Source organism: Hoplias malabaricus, chromosome 3, assembly GCF_029633855.1.
Source record: "Hoplias malabaricus isolate fHopMal1 chromosome 3, fHopMal1.hap1, whole genome shotgun sequence".
NCBI lineage: Eukaryota > Metazoa > Chordata > Actinopteri > Characiformes > Erythrinidae > Hoplias > Hoplias malabaricus.
In genome coordinates this window covers 77,297,994-77,315,552 of record NC_089802.1, presented here as the reverse complement: position 1 = coordinate 77,315,552, position 17,559 = coordinate 77,297,994, and the positions used below count along the sequence as shown (strand labels likewise).

At 39.0% G+C, this 17,559-nt stretch overlaps 1 protein-coding gene across 2 annotated transcripts; it reads left to right on the top strand.

Moving 5' to 3' along the window:
• The first annotated feature begins 2,953 nt into the window (after positions 1 to 2,953).
• Positions 2,954 to 13,987, top strand: LOC136691778 (membrane-spanning 4-domains subfamily A member 12-like). Of its 2 annotated transcripts, XM_066664554.1 has the most exons (9): positions 2,954 to 3,391; positions 4,771 to 5,662; positions 5,999 to 7,721; positions 8,109 to 8,222; positions 8,317 to 8,373; positions 9,914 to 10,042; positions 10,275 to 10,388; positions 10,952 to 11,038; positions 12,328 to 13,987. In XM_066664554.1, the coding sequence occupies exons 3-9, from the start codon at positions 7,596 to 7,598 to the stop codon at positions 12,439 to 12,441; spliced, it is 741 nt and encodes a 246-aa protein (XP_066520651.1). In that variant the 5' UTR covers positions 2,954 to 3,391; positions 4,771 to 5,662; positions 5,999 to 7,595; the 3' UTR covers positions 12,442 to 13,987. The 2 variants fall into 2 exon arrangements, with proteins under 2 accessions (XP_066520651.1, XP_066520652.1); XM_066664555.1 differs by lacking the exon at positions 2,954 to 3,391 and having other exon boundaries at positions 5,645 to 5,662; positions 7,561 to 7,721.
• Positions 13,988 to 17,559: the final 3,572 nt, after the last annotated feature.

The following is a 17,559-nucleotide window of genomic DNA, read 5'->3' as shown; positions in this document are numbered from 1 at the left end:
ACACATATTTTGCCATTATAAACTTTAGTGTTACTGAGCAAAGTAAAGCTGCATGGGCACACAATTTATGGCTAAGAGCATGTTCCTTAAATGTTTTACTAATGCCAGCTCACCATAAAATAGGCTTAAAATAGAAAAAAAAGTAATTTGAGCTATGTTTATTGATGGTTGTCTTTAGTGTGTGTCAATTTTTTTTGTCCTAATAATGATGCCATTTATAATTCAAGCACTTTGATAGTTTCTTTCAATATAATTAACTTTTAATTTTTTATTTCTGATTGCATGCAGCAGGACAGACGCAGTGACATAACTCAACACATCAGGATCCTGGTTGTCTGTGGTGCTGATGGAGAGGATTCCGAGGATGTATCCATCCTTCTTGAAAGAAAGATGTTGCCAGGATGTGGTAGTGGATGTGGTGTGCTAAAGCTTGCTCACTGCTTATGGGGCAAATTTTTTTTTCTTGCATACCCCCAACACTGCGCTACACAATATTACTATTCTTTTTAATTTTGCAAATAACTATCAACCATTTGCACAAACATTGTTTGGTTGGATTCTCTTTTAATGAACTTCCACTCTTTGGATGAACCTTCAGATGCCATTGTGCAGACACAGACTTGCTGTCCTCAGTTTTGCCTCTTCAAAAGACAGTTGGATATTGTCTGAGTAATGTAAGGTTTTAACTGACTATTTGAAAGGCACCATTTCATATGTGATTCTGTAGATTTGTCTTTGAGTGAGATAATATTGACACAAAAATATTTACTAACAAAGACATTTGACCTTTGATACAGTATAGTATTTTGGGACAAGAACATTGCATCGGGATGGAAGTGGGTGGGTGAGATACAGACATAGATTTGATGATTTATTTACGAAACATTGATTGTTAATGTTGCTAAAAGTCTAAAATATAACTAGCCTTGTATACTGCAGTGATATTAACAATTTAAGTTCATGGTGGCCATTGTTTTACAGAGCAGCAAGCACTTGAGGACCTTCACTCATACTGTTTTCTTTTGTTAAGAGTAAAAATAACAGAAGAATTAGGTTCTATATTAGAGAGGGTATGCATGTTTTGTTGGTTAATGCCAGTCTTGCTGCTATTCATTTGTCAGCTGAATTTTTTTATTTTTTTTATTTTATTTATTAAAAAAAAAAATTATGTGTTATATGGGCTCCCGTCCCACCGCCTTCTGCCCTTGAACATTGAAGGAAATTCCTTGATTAAAATGGTTGAATTGGTGACTGTCTGTGTTGGTGTGTTCTCCCTGTGTCTGCATGGGTTTCTTCCGGTTGCTCCGGTTTCCTCCCACAGTCCAAAAACACACATTGGTAGGAGGATTTGTGACTCAAAAAAGTGTTGGTTTGAGTGAATGTGTGTCATTCTATGAAAGACTGGCGCCCCCTTCAGGGCGTGTTCCCACCTTGCACCCAATGATTTCGGTTAAGCTCTGGACTTACTGCCACCCTGAACTAGATAAGGGGTTACAGACAATGAATGAACGTAGATGGTTAATTGGATCAGAAATATTATTGAATGAACCATTAAATACTTGTTTTCAGACTTTCCCAATTCATTGTGATTGTGTTTTGTGTGATTTGTGATATGATACGGACAATTATTATTTGGTAACATTTATCAAATGAAAATTATCATAATTTACATTATAATTGTCAGTAATATAACTTGAAATAAACTAAAATATCAAATAGAATATAATAAAATCTACTTAATTCATAAAACACTGACAAGCTTTACTTAATATTTTGATGAGTCTGAAATATTTATTTTATAAATAAGTAGATAAATAGAATAAAGTAAGATTTACTTAATATTTTCAAATGTTACATTTGATGTCAAGTAGATTTTACTTAACATTTGAAAAGTAAATTTGATATTGCAACAGTAATATTTAAAGTGTTACAAGTTTTCAGTATGTACTGAAAGTAATTTCATAGGACAGTTCTGTTAAATTGGTTTACTTTTGGTTTTATGATGTGTTTATTATTATTTTCTGTATCTTTAAATAAACACACAGAGTACGTAATAATACATTATTGCTTTGTGTTTTTCCACCAATTACTGCTTTTTCCACTGATAACTTATAAATTAAAACTCAAAACCCTTAAAACCTGTACAGTTCTGTTATAAAACAGAGGATTCTAGAAATTTAAAAATACAGACTTTCACTGTGCTTTTACAGTAGATTTGTTTAAAATGTATATTTTCTTTTTACAGAAAAAACGGAAAAACATCTGTAATTTTTTACAGTTAATGTTTGTAAAAAAAAAAAATCTTTTTTTACAGTGCAATACAGGGTCACGGTGGGTCCAGAGCCTACCCGGAATCATTGAGCGCAAGAATATATTCATAATTTAGTTTCTTAATTTTTTCTGTTTATATTATCTTAATTCTTCTGTGTCCGGGGTTAATAACTGAACATACATTTTATGGATGTGAGTTGAGTGGTGGAACTGATGAGAGAGTTCGGTGCTACCTCTGCACAGAGTAAATACAGAGTAAAATCAGTCATGTTGTTTGTTCTGGAAATAAAGTCTGTAAAATATGTGAAGGACTTTGTTTTGCTCTTTCACATTGTTCACTTGACTGAGGATGATAACTGGATGTTAACTTACAGAAATACAGATAAGTTCTATAAAAGCTGCCCAGAAATATGATGTCAATTGTAAACCTGAGTTGCTGGAGTCATGGAGGGTGTCCAACATTCACTTCCTGGGCATTCAGATCAAGGATGATCTGACACGGAGCATTAATACAACAGCAGCTGTAAAGAAGGCACAGCAGAGACTGTATTTTCTGAGAGTGCTCAGGAACAACCAGCTAACACAGAAACTCCTGGTATCCTTCGACCACTGCTCTATTGGAATCCAAAATGGCGCCGACGACAGTGGCAGCATCTTGAGGTAGCTCCGTCTATATCTCCATCTCTTTGTGTTTTTTCTAAGTCTTTGTTTAATTTTTTATCTTGCAACTTTTTGGTTACACACCTTGAGGAGTGTTTTATTCTATCCTATGGATATGGACCGATCGCAATGACCAAGTGACAGCAAACTTGTGTACACAAGGAATCACCTGGTCGCACTACGGAAGAATGCTGGCAGAGTTATGGTCAACATCCCGGGGGAGATATGGCACTTTAGAGGGTGCCGTGCGGGGATTAAAGTGAAGACAAGCTATGCTTTACGGAGACATGGCTAACTAGCCAAATCCCCACTGCTAACGCTGAGCTGCCTGGCTTCAGTGTGGCTCGCTTGGACAGAGACTGTAAACTTTCTGGCAAGAAGAAGGGAGGTGGACTGGTGATGTACGTTAACAACAGATGGTGCAATCCCGGACATGTTACAGTGAAGGAGACTGTATGCTGTAAGTATGTGGAGTTATTGGCAGTCAGCCTCCGACCGTACTACATGCTGAGAGAATTCTCGCACGCCATTGTGGTGTGTGTTTTTGTTCCGTTTATGACATCATCCACTCAATAATCACTAGGCTGCAAACTCAACACACTGATGCCTTTTTTGCAATCTCGGGCGTCTTCAATCACATAACATTGGATTCCAATCTCACAAATTTCTACCAGTTTGTCAACTGCCCTACTAGAAAAAAAGAGAACATTAGACCTCATGTACGCAAATTTGAGGGATGCATACAATGCCACGCCCCTCCCCCTGCTGGGGAAGTCAGTCAGTACCTAACTGGACAATAGACAAGTCAACCAACTCATCTACCTCATGTGTACTTTAATCTGATACAGGAACATTGCACTGTACTGCCTTGCCTTGCACTATTTATTTTACTATATTTATTTCTAATTCTGATACTGCACTGATATTGCACATGGGCAGCACGGTGGCGCAGCAGGTAGTGTCACAGTCACACAGCTCCAGGGACCTGGAGGTTGTGTGTTCGATTCCAGCTTCGGGTGACTGTCTGTGAGGAGTTGGTGTGTTCTCCCCGTGTCTGCGTGGGTTTCCTCCGGGTGACTGTCTGTGAGGAGTGTGGTGTGTTCTCTCTGTGTCTGCGTGGGTTTCCTCCGGGTGACTGTCTGTGAGAAGTGTGGTGTGTTCTCCCTGTGTCTGCGTGGGTTTCCTCCGGGTGCTCCGGTTTCCTCCCACGGTCCAAAAACACACGTTGGTAGGTGGATTGGTGACTCCGAAGTGTCTGTAGGTGTGAGTGAATGTGTGTGTGTGTGTGTCTGTGTTTCCCTGTGAAGGACTGGCGCCCCCTCCAGGGTGTATTCCCCACCTTGCGCCCAATGATTCCAGGTAGGCTCTGGACTCACCGTGGTATAAGCGGTTACAGATAATGAATGAATGAATGATATTGCACATTCCATACCCTTTGCACTGTCCACACTTTTTCAACTTTTAAACTATATACTGCACTCAAGAGACCATCCTCAGCTGCTCACAGTATCACAGATTCTTGCCAGGCTATTTTTTTATATTTGATACATGACTTGATATTTGATACAGTACTTTGTCGATTTTGATATATGTTTTAGGGTTTTTTTTTTTTTTTTTTAATTAGTCCATTGCTGTAAGTGATTGTTTTATTTGATGTCTGTAAGCTACTGAGACCTTGAATTTCCCCTGGGGATCAATAAAGTATCTATCTATCTATCTATCTATCTCTGTCTCTCTCTCTCTCTCTCTCTCTCTCTCTCTCTCTCTCTCTCTCTATCTATCTATCTATCTATCTATTGAGAACATTCTGACCTACTGTATGTGTGTGTGGTTTTCCAGCTGCACAACAGAAGAGAGGAAAATGCTCCAGAGGGTCATCATCATAGCTCAGAAGATCATTGACTGCCCTCTCCCTTCCTGGAGGACTTGTAAATTACTTATTGCATGAGGAAGGCACAAAATATTCTTAGGGACCCATCCCATCCTGGACACTGCCTTTTTGAGCTGCTACCCTCCGGCAGACGTTACAGGGCATTAAGGGCCAGAACAAGCAGACTAAAAACAGTTTTATGCTAGAGCCCTTATTTCACTTAACAATGCACAATTGCTGAATGTGGATGAGCAGTGGACTGATTTATACATGTTTTTTTTTATTTGTTCAGTGTTATATAAGTGTTTAGTGTTAAATGTCCAGTGTCTGTGTTAATCTTTCTACTTTAAGAAAGCATTACACTTTTTTTCAGTTTTGTTGTACTGGTACAATGACACTAAAGACATACAATCAATATAATAACTGAAGTTTGGGAGTTGGATCATGCCCAAAACTCCTCCCCCCGGGACTTTATATACCATTCAATTTCACGTCATTGCCGTAATATACAAGTCACTCCTACCTTGGCCCCATCTCCCCGCCCCCTTCTCTTTTCACAATTCTAACGGGGGGCTCAGTTCCATGCATGCTCAAACCACACAAAACTCCAGCCTAGATTGCCTCCCCGTTCTAATTTTCATGATGAGTTGTACATGAGTTTGAAAACTGGGTGTAGATCAATGTAAGCTGTGAAAAACCTGCTTAACGTCTTGGAGGACATCATTAATCGAGGATTGAAACACAGAGGGAACAATAGCGAGTGTAACCCCTCCTCCCTCTGAAACCCACTCTTCATAACAGACAGCAGAGGTTTTACAGGAGTCCTTTAGACAACAACACAACAACAGCGCTTCATTTCAGGTAAATCCAGAGCCAGCTTTTCTCTTCCTCTCTTTTACACTTCGTTCTTACTTGAACACAGATGTATCTCCACTGTCCCGTCATTTCAGAGCAGCAGCTGTTCTTTACCCTCTCTCAGTCTTTCACCAGAAATGGACCGATAGAAACGCTCAGAATTTACTGAGAACTAAACCCTGTGTTTTTAACTATCCTTCAGTTTTAACCGGGTTTAGTCCTTCTCTTTCTTTGAGATGATTTTGAGTGTTGTTTTAAAGCAGAGGCATTCCTATGTGATCACCACAGTGCTGGTAACAGTCTGTTTATTTATATGATGATCTCTCTTTTCCTCACGGTCAGAAAAAAGATCTCTCTGCTGGTGCCCTCAAGGGAACATATTCAGTAACTTTAGGTAAGGAACATAACTGTCCCAACTAGTAAAATTGTATCGGCGGAACAATAACACTCTGTCCGATGTCGGCAAGCGGAGTCGTCATTGTGGCCGATAGCTCTGGCCCGAGTCTGGGAAACTCTCGCCCAGACTCATCCGAGTGTTACTGCTTTATTTTTAACTTACACTCTCAAATAAAAGGTGCATTATTGGTCACTGAAGGTACAAATGTTTAAACGTCCTGTTTTGTTCCTTAAAGGTGCATTGCATTCTCTCCTCCAGAGGGAGAGATACATGTTTGTAGTATTTCATTATAGAAATGCCATATAACCAAAAACATAATAAAAGTCCTGGAGATGAAACAGGGTGTATCAAATCAACACATTTTAAAATCTACAATTATAATATAACTATGTTCCCTAATTAAATGTACAAATATGTACAACTGAGGGTACCACCACAGTGACAATATATCTGACAATGTAATATCAGTAAGTGTGCTTTTCATACAGCCTTGAAACAATGTAAACATACAGCAATTGCAATGTATACAAACAGTAGATAAAAATCAATAAAGAAAAAATACATTTGTAACTGGCATTGAAGTTTGAAATTGGCAGTGTCATGATTTCCTAAATCCAATTAACATTCAAATACTGTTTTTAAAAAAAAAATGGTTTACACCCTAAGAACTGCCATTTACATTTAGACTTTTCTTTAAAATATGTAATGTATGTACTACACTAAGGCCATATAACAAAACGCTTAAAATACAAAAATAATTCACCAATTCACGTGCAGCCAGATTTGGGCCAGACGCAGCATGCCACGTTCACGCAGAGACAGCTGCCAGCCGACAGTGCCGAGCCTGAGCCAGAATTGGCCCAGATCTACCTTGCTAGCTGGGGTGCCTTATTCTATTATAATTGCGATTTTATAGTTGTGTTGATTTCATTTTTTATTTGTTTTTATTACAGTTCTGTAATGAAATGGTACAAATATCCCCCTCTTCTTCCGGAGAACAGAATGTAATGAACCTTTAGGGAACACCACTGGTCATAACACCACTGCTGTACCTTTAAAAATACACTTACATTGTTTTTACCTTTGGTCACAATAATGTATCTCTATTGTACTTTTTCTCTGAGTGACAGTGTGTGAGAAACATGAATGAGAAAAATAAGGCTTTTACTTCATATGTTTACAAGGTCTGATTTACGTGATGACCATCTTCTTGTGTCTACATTCACCATCCATTCTTTCAGCTCCACTGACCACACAGAAACACTCTGCTGTTCAAATATTAAAAACTGTAGTCTATCTGTTACTCTGTTTACATCTTTAGCCCGCTTTCTACCTGATTTTTAATTCTCAGGGCCCCCTCAGAACAGGTGGAGTGTTATTTAATTGTTGGATCATCCTCAGCGCTGAAGTGACACTCATGTGGTGGTTATGTGCTGGAGTTTTAAAAATAAATGCTGTAATGTGTTAGCTGCCAGGTGCATTCCCTTGTACTGACAGTGATTTACAGGGTCTCTGAGGTGAGTAAATCAGCTGGAGTTAAAGATGTCCGCCCCTGCTGTACCCCTCACCAACACTGGGCCTGGCTATACCGCCGTGACCCATGTACAGAACAACCCCAGTAACAGCCCCCTGCAGCAGTTCCTCAAAGGAGAACTCAAAGCTTTAGGGGTAAGAGGGGTAACTTCACCTGTTTGTAATTTTCTAATTAACAGACCATACTTTTTAAAGAAATATTAAGATTACTGCAGTGGTTTGGTCTTTGGTCTTGACTGTGTAAATAGAACCTCATATCTGATATTATGTCATGCTTGGAAATATTTTAAACTATAAATAACCCAGCTGCCCCTGCCATCACACACCAGAGGGGTAAAGCAACTGAATTAATTGGCCTTGAGTGCATTGATTAAAAGTAGAAACACAGAGAAAAAACATGCAGTTTCACAACACAGCGACTTTTCATGTTTTCAGCTATTCATGTTTACATTAAGCAATTTTTGCAAAACATATATTTCCCCATACTGAATCAAATCTAATCTCTACCCATTTTCTCCACAGACTTTCCAAATAGTGACTGGTTTGATCATACTCTTATTAGGAATAATACTATCAATCCACGTTTCATTGTCTTTCACATTCATAACTGGGATGTTCATCTGGGCTTCTTTGCTGGTGAGACTTTTACATTACATCCAAACAGAAACATACTTATACATATTTTCCAGTTTTTTCTTTACAGTCCGCTCATGCTTCTTCTCTTCCTCAGTATGTCACCGCTGGTGCTCTGTCTGTTTCAGCAAGCAAGAATTTTAAGAAGGGACTGGTACGTAATACACACAAGTGCTATTATTGTTTTCTTTCTGGGTATTCCCCCAGAACACTAGATAAAACTCCCCCAGTCATACACAGCGCCACCTACCCTCCAAGACAAGCCAGGGATCACCTCTATAAATATAAATATAACTAGGCAGCTCAGCAGGTTAGGATCTACTTCATCAGCCAACACACGCCAGCACTGGTTCTCACTGTTGTTGTGAGGTGAGGAGGAGACGTGGGGAAATCTATGGCCAAGAGAGGCCAAGAAAACACTCTCTTGCTCTCTTGGTCTTACAATATCCCCATCCCAGTCTTGGATGTCTGAGGCGAACACCAAGTACTCACCCAGTGATCTGCTGATGATAGGGGACAAGACTTACAAGACTAAAGTGTAACACTTTTTTATTTTATCATTGTCTTGCACTCAGTGGTTCTCAACCTTTTAGATAAAGTACCACACATTATCAAACCTCCAAACTCCACCAATGTGTCTAATCACAGAATTTGTGCCCCACTGGTTCTTCCTCTGTTCCGGGGGAAAGATGAGGGCATAAAGTCTTGTTGAAATCGTGCTTGCTTTACTTAAAATTTGACGCATAATTTGAGCTGGACCACCCTATACACTTACTACGTACACTGTCTCCCCCTCACGTCAAGTTAAGGAGAGGTAGTGTATCATCAGAAGATGAAGGGAAAATATTCTTCAGGAAATGAAAGGAGGGAAAAAAGTCTCCATGAGACTGAGCTGCGAGAACAGCAGTGAAGTAAACCTGGGACTGTTCTTCTCCATGTTGTATTATTATAAAATAATAATCTATGGGCGTAGCCATGGGAATATATTATGAGGTGACATGGACTGTGCAGAAAAAAGAAAATAAACATAAACCGATGTTTTTATACTGTCTAGTACTCGTTTAAACTTCACCACACAGCACCTTAAACATGACGTACTTGATTCCAAGTGTGAAGTTCGACTTTGAAGTTTCAGTTTCACATTAAATGCTGTTGAGATATTCACACTATCACCAGCATATTTGACGTTTTCGTTAAACACCTTAAGCAGTGAAGCAGTTACAGACGCCTGAACAAAACTACTGCCACATTTAAGGAGACACAAAGCTGCAAGCTGGAGATTATACAGCTACGTTTGCTTCTTTTTCTTCCATATTAAAGGCTGTGTAGTGCTTTAATAGTCTAAAGGTGAAAACAGCACGGCAGCAGCTCTCTGCGCTTGTGTCAGTAGGTCAAAGAGGCACGACGTGTCTACACTTATACTGTATTTTAGGACTCTAATGATGAGAAGATTTATCACATTGTTTTACTTTCAACTGAGTGTTTTTGTTTATTTTGTTTTCACATGTACATAATTGTCACTTTGGTTCTCTTTATTTATGCCTCTGGATTTAGACCTTCTGAGCTCCATTTTTTTTGCTCATTTCTGAACTAATGAAACATTTGGCAAAGTACAAAACTTCACTGAGGACAGTGCTGACTAACTGTGGATTATACTGGCTGTTTATTGAGATTTCTTCCGGTTTTCTGTCCAGGTGATGGGCTCTCTGGTGATGAATGTGATAAGCACCGTCGCAGCAGGAATAGCCATCGTCCTGCTGTCTTTGGATTTACCTGTTTTGGGGAGTAATGGATGCAGATACGACTATAGCTGCAGGAGTGAGGTGACTCTCTTTTATTGTTGTCCTGTTTGTATGAGCATCACCTTATGGTGAATAAACTGGTTCAGTCAAGAACTTCAAAGCAGTTTGATTCTTAATCCTGTCTGAGCTACACTTCATGGTAACAATGTATAAGTAATAAATGATCACTTTTATAAAGACAGTTTTTTTGCTGGTACAATGTGTGTCCTTGTTCCTGAAAGAGGTTGAATGATGAAACAATGATGTCTTTCAGGGTCTGGCTGATGGGATCAAAGGAGTTCTGTTGGTTTTCACTATCGTTCAGTTCATTGTGTGCATCTGCATCTCTGTGTTTGCCTGTAAATCCAGCTGTACCAACGAACCAGTGGTAATAACACACACACACACACACACACACACACACACACACACACACACACACACACACACTGGACACTGTATTGGAAACCCAAGCCTCATATTTACACACTGGCCACTTTATTAGAAGCCTCTACTTCACACTTCCAAACAAAGGAACAATATAGAAAATAATAATAAAAAACTAAGAAAAAACAATGAAAGAGAATGTGTTCATACCTTTGATTGGTACTGTACATTCACAAAATGTGGGAAATGGCTCAAAACAAAGGAAACTCTCCCTGAGAGGCGTGTCCAAACATTTGACATGTACTGTAACTCTCACACTACATATTTAACACAATGCATTTACACAAACTTAACCCTACATCATGGTGATAGTAGCAGTATGTGTATTTCCCACTTTAGAGGTGCAAAAATGAGACATTGCTCCAGGTTGGCAGATGTGTGTATTACATGTTTTACACCTGATATAATGATGTCTTTGAGCAGAACCCTGTATTGTTCATGAAGACGGTTCACATGTGTTTGGTTTCTGCTGCAGTATTCATCACATTCTCTGTTTGTTTGTAGGTGAATGTAACTGTGGTTGCAAGCCCTGGAGGATACAACTCAGTGGTCAATCCTTTACCCCAACAACCTGCCCCCAGCAACCAACAGGTCAGGGAAACCTATTTTTATATATTTATTTATATATTTATTTATTTGACATTGACTGTACAGCAACATTGGAACTGTAACATACAATTATTCATGAAAACCAGGCGCTTTGTATACAGTGTTTGTAGCAGAAATCTAATTTAAAACCTTTGTTCATATAAATGTTTTGTTTGTTTGTTTGTTTGGCCTTGTTTGATTAAAACGGGAGGGATGGAGAAGGAAGGGGAAAGAAAGGGAGAGAAAACAATTATATTTGAGAGCAATATTTTTTTTAAACCATAATTTAATACTTCTACTAAAAACTGTAAAATTGATCTGCATTATCATCTCAATAGGTAAACAGTTCCAAAGTGTTTCTCCTTTTGAACTGATTGTCCAACAAAGGTTTTGCACAACACAATACGACAATTACCATCTGTTGAAGCCCGTGTACTAACTCTACTAGTGCACTCTTGTCTTATAACAAACTCATTAAGCAAAAGCAAGTGTCCCCTACAGGGGTCACTGTGGATACAAAATCATTTTAAGACACTGCTGCCAACTAAGAGAAATAAATGACACAGATACAGATTAATAGCAGTGGAGCAGTTTTTATTATAAGGGAAAAAATGGTAAAAACAATTCAGGGTCGGTAAACACAACAAGGTCAAATCAGGAGAATAGAGAGAAAACAAACCCAAAGAGCTAATCCAGAAATAGCACAACCTGACAGAACACCGGGTTATAGTGTCTCTCTCTTTGTTGTAATTTGTAATACGCATAATATATTTGTGTAATATATTCCGTGTCAATATTCCATGGTGGTTGACAAGCTAATTAGTTCCTGAACCACTGCGGATTCAGAATGACACAGCTTTAGTAACTTAATCACCATAACTGAAGCAGCCATGATTTATTGTGATCGACTTGCATGGTCTTGGAAATCTACCTTATTTTTACAGTGTGCTACTTTAATATTCAGTCATTGTGGACAAATTTGTTCAACTGTACATGTGCACATCATTTATAATCCCCACAAACAGCATGAGTTAAAGTGGGATCCATCACTCTCTCTCTTTTTCTCTTCTTAAAAAACCCTCCCTTGATCCTTGGATATGTTGAACTTTTGATGAATCTACTTTGATTTCAGAGTATTACTTTAGATATACTAAGTTACTACCGATTAAAAGCTGTAAAATTACATTAAAGTGTCTCATAGTATATTTAAAGACATTTCCACTAACTGAGCTGCAAGTAGCTTACACAGATTTCCTAATGTGTGTGTGTGTGTGTGTGTGTGTGTTTTGCAGTGGATGTACACAGCGAGTGATGTCTCCTCCAGCAGTCCTCCAATGGAGAATCCTCCGATGTACAGTCCTCCAGAGTACAGTGAGGTCAAAGGCCAACAGGGAAACAGCGAGTAAAATAAATCAGTACAACTTTACTGTAGATCACTGTTAATAAGGCTACATTAGATTAAGAATTTGAAGGGAATTCCAGACACTTTTTATAATTTTAGTTCAACTCAGTGTTCAAGTGAGAAACTTAAATGTATTTCTTCATAGATGTTATAGATATTTACACATCTGATGTAAATACTGTGTAATCATAACACAAATGTTGCCCAATACCCAAACACCAAAGCACTAACTGTTCCAGGGTCTGTTGGGTTAATGTGGTGTGATGTAGCTCTATCACACCATAGCACTGTATACATTTAATTTAAGACTCTGTTCTTCTTTTGTTTTTCAGTGGTGTTTGTTTTCTCTGATCTTCCAGCAGATGTTAATCCAGTCAATATCGCATTGACTATAAAATACTCCTCTTAGCTTATAAATCTCTAAATGGTTTAGGCCCGCAGTATCTTACTGAACTTCTCATACCTTATCGCCCGTCACGTACACTTCGTTCACAGGATGCCCATCTACTCTTTGTTCCTCGCATTAAGAAAAACACTGCAGGAGGAAGAGCCTTTTCTCACAAAGCTCCTCAACTCTGGAATAGCCTCCGGTTACTGTTCGGGGCTCAGACACACTCTCAATCTTTAAATCTAGATTAAAAACCTACCTTTTCAAACAAGCTTTTGGTTAATCACTCACTTTCAGGTTACTCCTTCTATATTGGTGTTCGGGCTGGTTTTCATATTATCACTGTTCTGTATTAACCCTGTCATATCACCATAGCTACAGCATTCTTAGTTAGCTTTGTAGTAACCGCTAACACGCTGTCTGTCGCTGGGTTCTCCGCCTGACCCGTGGAAGCTTTTTTCGCAGGACAAATTTGCCCGTTCTTTACCATGACCCTACTAACCACTGTATTTTTATTTGTTCCCTTTGTCTGGTTTTCTTTCTCCTGTCTCTCTCATGCTTTGAGATGTCCTGCTGCTCTCCAGGTGTTGCCCTGATCCAGCCTGTGTCCTGTACAAGATCCTGGCCTTGTCTCATCTACATTATCATGCTTGGCCATGCTGTTTTATCTCAGATTAACTCTGCACCTAATTTTAACTCACACAGAATCCCTGATCACATCCTCCTTCCTCAGACTCATACATCACTAATATCATCATCCTCATCATTTTCATTTCTGCTTCTCCATCATCACTAATATACTACATTTATATTACTACAACCCCTTCATCGGTCATCATTTCACTTTTACTTCTGTTCTCTGTTGTGTCTCCGGTGTCGACCTGAGGAGGATGGGTTCCCCGTATGAGTCTTGGTTCCTTCCAAGGTTTCTTCCTCGTGTGCTGAGGGAGTTTTTCCTTGCCACTGTTGCCCCTGGCTCGCTCATAGGAGGCTTGGACCCGGATCTCTGTAAAGCTGCTTTGTGATGACTTTTTGTTGTGAAAAGCGCTATATAAATAAAATTTGATTGATTGATTGATGGTTATCGTGCTGTGTGTGACATCACTGTTTCATTAAATTTAAGATTTAATTTTTTTTATTTCCAAAATGTATATAAAATTTTAACGGCTGTGGTGATTTTGCTGACTTTTCTGATGCAATATATATTTCTAAATAAATAAATGTATCATATTAAGGTTTTTACCCATTTCCATATTTTCAGTCATTTGTACAATCTGCATACTCTATTAAAGTTTAATGTATTTAAGTCATAAAATAAGAAAAAACAACTGTTTGATCATTGATGATGAATTGGGCTAATTTACCCCAACTTCGATCTTGTGATCGTCCGTGACTAACACTTCAGAACTCAAAGAAGGCAACTCAAAACAAAGTGGAGGGAATGTGAAATTCAAAATTTTTACATGCAATTAATTCTTCAGCAATAGAACCAAAACTTGACGAATGTGTTGAATGTGAGTTTGAACGTTGGGTGTGTAAGTCAAGAGATTATCAGTGTAAGTTATGAAAAACTTGCCTAACATCTCAGAGGATATCATTAATCAGTGTTTGAAACACTGAAGGGGCATTTCTCAAATGCATTACCAACTGTGTCCCTATAATTGCATTAAATTTGTATATATAATATACAAAAAAGCTGGTAAAGTGAGGTAAACCTGTGAGTGTTCTTCTCCAGGTTGTATTACTAAAAAATTAATAATCTACGGACATAGCCGTGGGAATGTATTTAGAGGTGGCATGATCTGTGAAGCTGCTCTCCACAACCTTAAAAGCCTTGCAGCGTCACAGTATCATGAACCAAACCGAAGCAGAAAAGAGAAAATGAACATATACCGATGTTTCTATATGGTCTAGTACTCGTTTAAACTTCCCCAAACACACCAGCACACTCTAAAAGTTCCTTGAAAAATATATGAATCCATTTATTCATAAATCAGGTATGGGACATTTCCCCAGAGGTAAGAATATAGAGACGTGACTGTATATAAACAAATAATATAGAGACAAGGGTTATTTTAAACAAATGAGTTTTATGGCAAAAAATATTAAAATGGTTAAAGGGATACTTGAGAACTCAGGCCTGAACTCTGTAGAAAAAATGGTGTAGCATGAGATTGTCTGGTACAGTGTGAAATACGACTTCCTTAGAAGACAAGGATATTTTTTAATTGAGCTCCTATGATATATTGAGTCCTTGGGGAGATAAGGGTACCATTTTGTGTCCTATGGAATGCAACCTAATAGGAGGGGCGAGATTACCTTACCCCAAAATGTGTATGTAAACTGTGGTTTTCCGTGTGTCTTTGTGAGTGAGTCTTTGGGAGGCCTTCTGAGACTGCTCCCCAATGTTTTAAGAAATTAAAGAGCCTGCTAATCTTCCAAGAAAGTTGTCTTCATCTTTTAAATATTTTTAAAAGAACTAGAAACTTTTATTTGAACTTATTCTTTCAAGTATTATAGTTAGACTAGATATAAGATTAACACGTTGTGAGAATGACATTTTGGTGGCCCGTCCTAAGGGGACTCTGAGAGACCCCGACCGGTGGCAAAAGATCGTTATCAACACCAGAACTTGTGCATTTCGTTTTGGGGGTGAGAGAACCAACCTCATCGTAGCATGCACATTAAAATGGGTAAGCAGAGCCTTTTTTCACATAAATTCTGGATATTGATGAGCTTGTGTCTCTCTGCCACAAAAAGTTGTAATGCAGTTTGATATGTAAAGAAGGCTTGTTGGAAGAGAGGTATGATTAAAAAACTTTTGGAAAAAAGGAGTAACAGAAAAAAAACAGCCATAAAAAGTCCAAAAGAAATTAAAAAAAAAAAAAAAAAATACAGTTGTTGGTCCTTTAAAAAATGGGCGGCACGGTGGTGCAGCAGGTAGTGTCGCAGTCACACAGCTCCAGGGGCCTGGAGGTTGTGGGTTCGATTCCCGCTCCGGGTGACTGTCTGTGAGGAGTTGGTGTGTTCTCCCCGTGTCCGCGTGGGTTTCCTCCGGGTGCTCCGGTTTCCTCCCACAGTCCAAAAACACACGTTGCAGGTGGATTGGCGACTCAAAAGTGTCCGTAGGTGTGAGTGAACGTGTCTGTGTTGCCCTGTGAAGGACTGGCGTCCCCTCCAGGGTGTATTCCCGCCTTGCGCCCAATGCTTCCAGGTAGGCTCTGGACCCCCCGCGACCCTAAATTGGATAAGCGGTTACAGATAATGGATGGATGGATATTTACCCGTACTGAAGTAAATCTAATCTCTACTTGTTTTCTCCACAGACTTTCCAAATAGTGACTGGTTTGATCATACTCTTATTAGGAATCATACTATCAATCCACACTTTGATCTCTTTAACAGTCATAACTGGGATGTTCATCTGGGCTTCTTTGCTGGTGAGACTTTTACATTACATCCAAACAGAGACCTACCTATACATATTTTCCAGTGTTTTCACTGCAGTCCGCTCATGTTTCTTCTCTTCCTCAGTATGTCACCGCTGGTGCTCTGTCTGTTTCAGCAAGCAAGAATTTTAAGAAGGGACTGGTACGTAATACACACAAGTGCAATTATTGTTTTCTTTCTGGGTATTCCCCCAGAACACTAGATAAAACTCCAGTCATACACAGCTCCACCTACCCTCCAAGACAAGCCAAGGATCACCTCTATAAATATAAATATAACTGGACATCTCAGCAGGTTAGGATCTACTTAATCAGTCAACACACACCAGCACTGGTTCTCACTGTTGTTGTGAGGTGAGGAGGAGACGTGGGGGAATCTATGGCCAGGAGAGGCCAAGAAAACACTCTCTTGCTCTCTTGGTCTTACAATATCCTCATCCCAGTCTTGGATGTCTGAGGCAAACACCAAGTATTCAGCCAATGATCTGCTGATGATAGGGGATAAGACTTACAAGACTAAAGTGTAACACTTTTTTATTTTATCATTGTCTTACACTCAGTGGTTTTCAACCTCCAAACTCCACCAATGTGTCTAATCACAGAATTTGTGCCCCACTGGTTCTTCCTCTCTTCCGGGGGAAAGATGAGAGCTTAAAGTCTTGATGAAATCTTGCTTGCTTTACTTAAAATTTGACGCATAATCTGAGCTGGACCACCCTATACACTTACTACGTACACTGTCTACCCCTCACGTCAAGTTAAGGAGAGGTAGTGTATCATCAGAAGATGAAGGGAAAATATTCTTCAGGAAATGAAAGGAGGGAAAAAAGTCTCCATGAGACTGAGCTGCGAGAACAGCATTGAGGTAAACCTGGGACTGTTCTTCTCCATGTTGTATTATTATAAAATAATAATCTATGGGCGTAGCCATGGGAATATATTATGAGGTGACATGGACTGTGCAGAAAAAAGAAAATAAACATAAACCGATGTTTTTATACTGTCTAGTACTCGTTTAAACTTCACCACACACCACCTTAAACATGACGTACTTGATTCCAAGTGTGAAGTTCGACTTTGAAGTTTCAGTTTCGCATTAAATGCTGTTGAGATATTCACACTATCACCAGCATATATGACGTTTTTGTTAAACACCTTAAGCAGTGAAGCAGTTACAGACGCCTGAACAAAACTACTGCCACATTTAAGGGGAAACAAAGCTGCAAGCTGGAAATTATACAGCTACGTTTGCTTCTTTTCCTTCCATATTAAAGGCTGTGTAGTG

What these genes read in the sequence shown, in the direction of transcription:
- LOC136691778 (XM_066664554.1), top strand. Translation starts at nt 7,596, where the DNA reads ATGTCCGCCCCTGCTGTACCCCTCACCAACACTGGGCCTGGCTATACC. An exon ending in TCATCTGGGCTTCTTTGCTG is followed by an intron (nt 8,223 to 8,316) that starts GTGAGACTTTTA and finishes TCTCTTCCTCAG; the next exon opens with TATGTCACCGCTGGTGCTCT. An exon ending in ACTATAGCTGCAGGAGTGAG is followed by an intron (nt 10,043 to 10,274) that starts GTGACTCTCTTT and finishes GATGTCTTTCAG; the next exon opens with GGTCTGGCTGATGGGATCAA.